The sequence below is a fragment of the Chanos chanos genome, chromosome 11, assembly GCF_902362185.1.
Source record: "Chanos chanos chromosome 11, fChaCha1.1, whole genome shotgun sequence".
NCBI lineage: Eukaryota > Metazoa > Chordata > Actinopteri > Gonorynchiformes > Chanidae > Chanos > Chanos chanos.
Window position 1 is genome coordinate 23393094 of NC_044505.1, and position 8266 is coordinate 23401359.

The window sequence follows — 8266 nt, forward strand, 5'->3', positions numbered from 1 at the left end:
GACACAGAGTCTCAGTGACAGATAAAGGTGTGACACAGGAAAGGGTAGAAAGAAACACTGACAGAGACTTCACAAAGATGGAGACAGAGTAGTCAGAACACACACAAGACTCAAGAGCTGAGGTGATTTACACAGAAGACTGAAAATCTTCTTCTACATACAACATGTCTCAGGTAGCCTTCCAGTCTGAAACTGCTAAGCTAGGATGCCACTGTGTTCGTTTGTGGTCAAGTTTGTGAGAGGTGGAGATGGTGTGTGTGTTGAGGTACACTGTTAAGCTGGAGTAAGGTTAGTACCTGCAGAGCTTGTGAACAGATTCGGGGAGCTCTGGACCCGTTTCAGAGGCGAGAGGGTGAGAGCAATGGAGGCACTTTTTCGTGCACGTCCTCCACTATCTGGGAAAGCGTAGCAGCCATAGCAACAACAGCAGAGCACACACGCACGCACGCACGCAAGCACACACACGTTAGCACGCACAACCAAGGTAAACATATGAGGCAAAGCACATGCATTATTGTAATAACATAACACGTTAACCTGAAGATTTCAAAGCTCAGACATTCACACACAGTGGGACGGAATATGATTTTCAAAACAGAGGAACAAGTCACTTAATACCGTTATTCTTCATACAACGTCGTCAAAATGTCAAAGTACGCTATGTTAAAGCGTGTTCAATAACGCGCTGTTGACATATAGCAGCATCGGGGGAAGAAAAAAGAGAAATCATTGTCCATTTTAGTCCCACTAAGTGTGAACTGTTCGAAAGGTAACTTCATGATTACTGCTTTAAATGAAACATTTTCAAGTAGCGCAAATCTTAAACAGCATGCAAAGCTTTCATCTGGGGTTGTCATTACAGCCGAGTCTGTTATTTACTCAAGCGACCGACGGCTTTCTATTGATCAAATGGATTCTGGCGTGGGCGACAAATTGCTGGCGCAAAGTAAACGATTTCTAAAACGACGAAAATCAAAATTCTTAACAGCAGGCAGCAGGCGATTAAAGAGTTCTGACTGAACATGACAAAGCCAAAAGCGTTAAAAGCGAGACCATGCAGCTGTAGGCTACTCTTTGTACAACTTTGCGCTCTGTGCCAGGTTCACGTCATGGACCTTGTTTTTGACATCTCGATTGAAAGCAGGCAGGCACCGGTGGAGTTCTTGCCGAGAAATGAATATGCCGTGTGCTAATCCGCTAAAGTTGGACTTTGACTAGATGCTGAATGCTAACAGTAGGTGACGGCCAACTCATCTCTCAGCCGTTAATTATAATACCATTTCACATCCGTCTCTTCTTATCAAGCACAATCAAATTACAACATGTTTCAACACACTTTACGTCGTTTCTTAGGACAGAAAAAAGAATAAAAGAGACTATTTATCGAATGAATGGTTTGATTGTATTTTTTTCATATAAACCTGTGTTTTCAAGAACTGGAACAGATGCGGGACAACTTATCTGAAATAATATGATGCAATGTGAAACAAATATTTTAAACTGCAGTAGGGGGAGAGAGAAATTGTGAAAAGGTTGTTAGCTCACCTGTGTTCATGTTGACAAGATCTTCTTAATCCAACACTATAGAGGGTCACACTTCCCTGGAAGACATACAGAAAAAGAGACATGATTAGCTTCTCAAAGCTGTACCACTAGAAAAAACAACAACAACATAATCCTATATGTCGCAGCAAAGAGAATTTAGTTAAAAAAGCTCCCTATGATGTGATGGACAGAACGTGGCTACACGCTGTCATGAAACATCAGTGTTTGGAAATAAACATTAGATAAGACTTCCCGTGTTTTATTTATGTTTAACATTTTCATATGTATAACACATTCAAAAATGTACCTTACAGACTTTTATTTTACATTTTAACACAAATATAACCCTTATATAAACGAAAGTGCCTTTTCTTTTGAGCCTTTTACATGTTTTAACACTGTATAGAAAAACGTGTGATTTAGATGAAGAGTGAGGATGTATTACTCCATTTTTCTCTGACATTGGCCAACAGACACAAAGAAGGGGCTTTCAGCAGTAAGGCTGATTTATCTGCCTCCGCGCCGAGCCCATTGTGAACAAATGAGATTTGAAATAATTACAGCAGCTCAAATTCTCATCTGACAAGTCTCCTTTGCTCCGACTGCCGTAACAGTGTACACAGTTATCCGCCGGCTACGTCTTCTATTTGATTTCAGTTCCATTTAGGAGCTTAGGGTGTAGCCGTGTTTTCGTCTCAGCCAAACACTGATTACCACAGCGGACTCGTTCAGTAATTTAACGCCACATGATTAGATATATGACTCCACATGTTCGTATCAAAAACTCCATTATGGAGAGTTTTCATGGGTGCGGAGAGAAGAGTGTGTTGGGGGGGGGGGGGGGGGGTGCTTTGAAAATACAGGCCTTTGAAAAAAATCTGAAACTACCTCAACTTTTTTCAGGAACTAGGTTGCTGTCACTGCCAACTGAAACTGTTAATCTAGAACAATTCAGAAAGCAAAGCACAGCCCATCTCACACACACACACACACACACATCTGTTGTATGTCTATGAATATCATGGGCTTACATTGAGACTCTGGGAGCCAATGGTAGTCCATGATTAGCATGTGAGACTGTGATGTGACCAAATGTACAGTATGCCTGGGCAGATGCTTTGATACAAAATAGGACATAGAACACACACACATACAGAGATGATAAATTGATCCTCGGTTATCTAACTGTACCCAAAGCAACACCTGCAGTGGCTTCATGTGGCAAGTCCAGGGTCACGGTTTCAGCTCTCTATGACAAACATGACAACGGTGCTCCTGATAATCTCTGTGTAACATGTGGAGCTCTCCTCTGGCTGTGAGTCTAATGACTGCAGCTTGGTCTGGACAGCTGATGGATATCAAAGATAGAATGGGTGAGAAAGATCCGTGACGGTTGCTATGGCGCGGGGGCTTTGTGACACGGTATGAACGTGTGCGACACTGACTTCGGAGATGGAACCAGGCAGGAGGATGTTATTTGTGTCGGATATGCGTTTTACAGACACACACACACACACACACACACACACACACACACACACACACACACACCTCTAACAACACACACGCTCAGCAACAGGAACACTTCCTCTACTTGCATCATTGATGCTGAATATACATAAGCACTTAATGTTTGCATGCTTGTCTCTGCATTTCTGAACAGGATTCAAATACTGCGCATCTCGTTAAAATATAATCGAGTAATTGACATGAAATAGTTGATTCATGTTTCACTTGAGAGCAACAAGTGAATCTGTAGCCTATTGGTTGCATCTGCTAAATAATTAAATGACTCTACAGCTCCATAATCTCCATAAATACTAAATATTTAAAAGAGCAAAACCAGTGGGCAAAATACAACGTGAGGCTTTCGACGCCTCAGGACAGTCAGCGGCTCTGAAGAAGGACAGACCGAGAGATAAGTTCACATTTGCAGCAAAAAGCCACATTGACATTCTGTTTACAAACAGATGAATGAAGTCGTTCACCACTGTGTCTAGAACATCGCATAAGAGAAACGTCCCGAAAAAGCCGCGTGTCGTTTGGGTGTCTGCACGGCGAAGCTTCATCGACAGGATAGTGAAACCGTCCATATAAACAAATCTAAACACAACTGTCTCCAGGGGCTTTTAAAAGCTCTCAGGTTCTTTCAGTTTGTCCCTGTGACCGCTTCTTTCCAGCGTGTGTGTTCTCCTGTGCTCCAGAAAAGAAAAGATTTGGAAGATCACATTCAGAAAGAGATGTAGAGAAAGACACAGCTCAAGATAAGAAGGTCTCACTAAATCGCCCTGCAAAGTCAGTCATGGCTTACATTTTAGTGTCTATGTCCTCATTACCATTTATGACATGACAGGAATTTGGCCTTTATGACATCACCACTGGAGTTCAGCTAATGACAGTGCTATAATAAAGACACATCACCATGGTAACCCATGAGGTCACAGTAGTGTTTATTGAATATCACTAAATATGACTATTATGACATCACAGCTCATAAGTGCTTGACCTCTTCCACCTAACGAGAGTGACTATACTATTCTTAATGAGACTAATAGACTACATGACAGGTTCAGCCATGTCTGTGCACGGAAACAGCAGGGACAGGGGGTCTGTATGTATATATCCAGTAGCAGAGGTCAGTTTGTTTTAAGAGCCGTAACAGCTGAGAATCCCACGGCACGGTCCTCGTAACGGCTGATAATTGCCGTTAACCACTGAAACGTCTTTTAAAGGATTAGCCGCGATACACGGCCCTTTGAAGACACTGGCCCTCATGCTCCAGATTGGACCAAGGTCCCCCGCCCCACAGGGGCCCAGTGACCGCAAACAACTGCTCAACGCTGACAACTTTACGAGCTGTTTACAGTACATAACAGAACAGGACTGCCTTAAAGACATTGTCAATACCATCTGATTGTGTGTGTGTGGGGGGAGGGGGGGCTTATGTGCTCACTTTATGACCAGTATTTGGCCTTGTGTCTAATCAAGGTGCCAGGGACACATAATTATTCTAGGGTGTTTTTTGTTTGTTTGTTGGTTGGGGGTTCTTTGGTGGCATTTGTTTTTGTGTTTGTTAAACTGTCTGTGTCACAGGGATGAGCCACAGTGATTCTCTTTTCACTGAACTGAAGTCTCAAGTATCACTGAAGGTTACAGAGGGGAAAAAACAGGAGAAAATGGACAAAAAACTGCAGTGTCATGAGAGGAGGGTCAGCTTTTAACCAAGTTTAGAAAATGAGCAGCGTAAACCATTAAAACAATGATAAAAAATGAGGACATTTAAGCGAGTATACCCCACAGCTGTGCGAAGAGGAAACAGCTGAAGACAGGTGTGTCTTAGCGGCTTTCATGAAAAGCATCCAACTTCATTCAAACTGAAACCCACTGGTAAAATACCTTTGGAAATGCATTATTATTTCGGTTTGTTCTCGTTCACTATTTTTAACAAGCCGTCTCCTGCCCGACGACTCTAAATTCCACACTTTCCTGCCACTGAACACATTCCAACTGTGTTCTCCTTCTCCAAACCCTCACACAGGTGCTGAATGTTGATGAGCGTTTGGAGCGTGGGCACCCAGGATGGCAGCGGGCAGGAGAGTGCCTGTGATGCCCAGGTATGAGGTGGGCAGTCAGGCTGACTCACACTGAAACGCTGGAACAGACAGGTTTACAAAAACTGCGTTTTGTTACACATGTAGGCAGACTACTCGCATGCTATAGTAACACTTCCACAGAAAATAATAATAATAATAATAATAATAAAAAAAGACAAACATCTAAGACAGGGCAATAAAAAAAATCCTCAGTGTAATAATAAACAATGTAATAATGTAGGTAAACAAATCGTTAAATCTTAATTTCCTTTGCTGGCCACTTAAGGGTGCATTTGGGTAACCTTATCAGTTAATGAAAAACATGAAATTACAAAATCACTGGCTTAATCTCGTACTCTGTGAAATTCGGGTGAAATCAGGACATCAAAGTGCTGCATCGACGACAGCAGACCGGCTGCCTAATCTAAATGTAACACCTTTTATCAATCCACATGAATGACAGAAGATTTTGTCCAGTAAGGAGGCAGAGCCAAGCCTCATTTGCATATTCTGAATGATTGTTCAAAGAGTACAAAATCCTATTGGTTACATGTCTAATCCTGCCATCAGCTGATACCATATTCTGAGAAAATGAAAATGAGACTGTGCTTTGAGAATCCACCACATTTTCTCTCTGTCTCTCTAAAAGAAATGGAAGGGGGGGCAGAAAAGCACTTAGTGTTTTATTGATCTGAAAACTTACACAGTAAATCTTACTCACACAGTTCTTACGAGGTGTTCTATCTGAAATGACTGTAGAATAAACACACAGCTCTGCTAGCCTGAGCCATCTCATTGGAGATCGTGTTTAGCTCTGAATTGCCTGACTAAACACTAGATACTGCACAGTGCAAACATCCTATACTGCAAAAAAACAAACAAACATATTTTCTACAATACAAATCTGCTCTGCAGGAGATGAAACAGATTATAAAAACACAGCATTTTAAACGTTTGCATAGAGAGTAGTGCTACAAAGCAATTATACATTCACAGCACACGCAAGAGAGAGAGAGAGAAAAAAAAACTACTGTTCCCACACTTCCCTGGATGCCGAGCTCAACCAATCAGAAGGCTCTGAGGAGGCAGAGGCGTCGTTCTGTCCCAGCAGGACAGAGCAGGGAATCCTGGAACACTCCCACCACTAAGTTATAAATCTTCCAAGCACGGAATTGCATAAATCTGAACTCTCTTACAATGATTAATGTCTTCTCCCTCCCCCCTCCCTCGCTCCCCCTTTCTCTCTCTCTACACACACACACACACACACACACACACTTGATTGCTGTGGGTAAATCAGAAGCTGCACTTCAGAGTTGGGTGGCCAGTCGCCATTGAAACCAGGCTGAAATTGAGGGGCAGAGCAGTGGCGTCACAGCAGTTAAACCCAGAGAGAGAGAGAGAGAGAATTAAACCAATCTTAATTAGTGGTGTAGTCATGTACTTTTCTTTTTCCTTTAGACCAAAAGCCTCAGAATCCTAACAAGCAGTTGCTGTGCCAGCAGTCAATGTGTGTGTGTGTGTGCGCGTGTGTGTGCGTGCATGTGTGTGTGTGTTTGTGTGTGTGTGTGTCCATGTTGGCTTTCGGAGAGTGACTAGCGTGATTTAATCTGAGTTTTCGGTCTATAATCTGCCAACACCTGGACAATCCTGTGACAAGAATACAGATGAGATCGACAGAGCAGTTAATGTCGCCTTGAAAAGATGAGAACTAGGAAGAAAAGAGAGTGAGAGAGAGAGAGAGTAAAGAGGGGAGGGGTGACAGGGAAGTTGAGGAGGGGGGGGGGGGGCTACAGAAACACACCTGGAAACCACAGCTCTGATATACTGAGATGGGTTCCACCTCCGACAGTGTCACTGACAGCCCCACTGAAAGACACCTCCACTGCACTCACTTACAGAACCAAAGTCTGTCTCTCTCTCTCCCACACACACACACATACACACACACGCACACACACATACACTCACACACACACACACTCAAACACACACTCACACATACACACACACACATACACACACACACACACTCACACACACACTCACACACACACTCACACTCACACATACACACACACACATACACACACTCACACACACACACACACACACATACACTCACTCACACTCAAACACACACTCACACACACACACACTCACACACACACACACTCACACACGCACACACACTCACACACACACTCACACATGCACACGCAGTGAAGGGAATTGTCACAGCTGGTCAGAGCATAGATGCACTAGATGACTATGTTGTTAGGGAGACAGTCTGATTATAAATGTCTTGTATATGTGTGTGTATTCTTATCCTTACACACCCTCCTTTTTCACAAACAAACAGCTCCGTGATTAAATGGTCGGAGAATTCAGCCCTCTTTTCTCAAGTCCGATGCATTCAGACTGCTTACTCCAATCAGACTCTACTCTGAGCTGCCATCCCTAATAATTTACACTGGTGTCTCCACCAGCAGGCTTCTTCTCCAATGTCAGCTGTTTACAACTGTTAACCATTTTTATATATTTATCCCACCAGAACACTTTGTGCTCTCTGTGCATCTTAAACTTGCTGGGTCAACACTGAACTTTCTAAACAAGCCTGATTTACTAAATGATGTCATCACTTTCATACTATTTTCATTTGTTTAAAGGAGCAGGGAAAAGGCTGCATCTTTTTGTCTCTAAGAAATAATGTGAAATGATTTTCAATCAGAAATATTGACTGTATGAAAACGTAAACAACAGAATGTGCTGACTAATATTAGTCTACTGAAATAACATGCTGAGAAAACTGCGCCGACGATTTAATTGCTAGTGTTGTCTGTCGAAACTGGTCCGTATGTCAGCGACGTGCCATTTGATGATTTTCCACAGATCGATAAATGCTATAACCAGGGGCGGAGTGATACAGAGGAGCAGCGTGACTTTAGTTCATATAAAGCCATTTTTCAGCTGAATAATCCTGCGCAAAGCGAACAGAATCTTTGTGGTGAATGTTCAGACTAGCCCACTACTCACTATGGTCAGTTCAAAACATACGTCGTCTGTTTACAGTCGCTTTTTTCGGCAGCACCGTGTAGTCTACGACAGACTTTATTTGGATCTTCCAA

At 42.7% G+C, this 8266-nt stretch overlaps 1 protein-coding gene across 1 annotated transcript in view; it reads right to left on the bottom strand.

Annotated features, from left to right (window-relative positions):
* sorbs2a (sorbin and SH3 domain containing 2a) overlaps window positions 1-1555 on the bottom strand; it is a 49219-nt gene extending 47664 nt beyond the window's left edge. The window contains exons 1-2 of the mRNA XM_030787901.1: window positions 1546-1555; window positions 297-395 (exon numbers count right to left, since the gene is read on the bottom strand). Coding sequence (XP_030643761.1) covers window positions 297-395; window positions 1546-1555 — 109 coding nt within the window. The remainder of the gene's footprint in view (window positions 1-296; window positions 396-1545) is intronic.
* Window positions 1556-8266: the final 6711 nt, after the last annotated feature.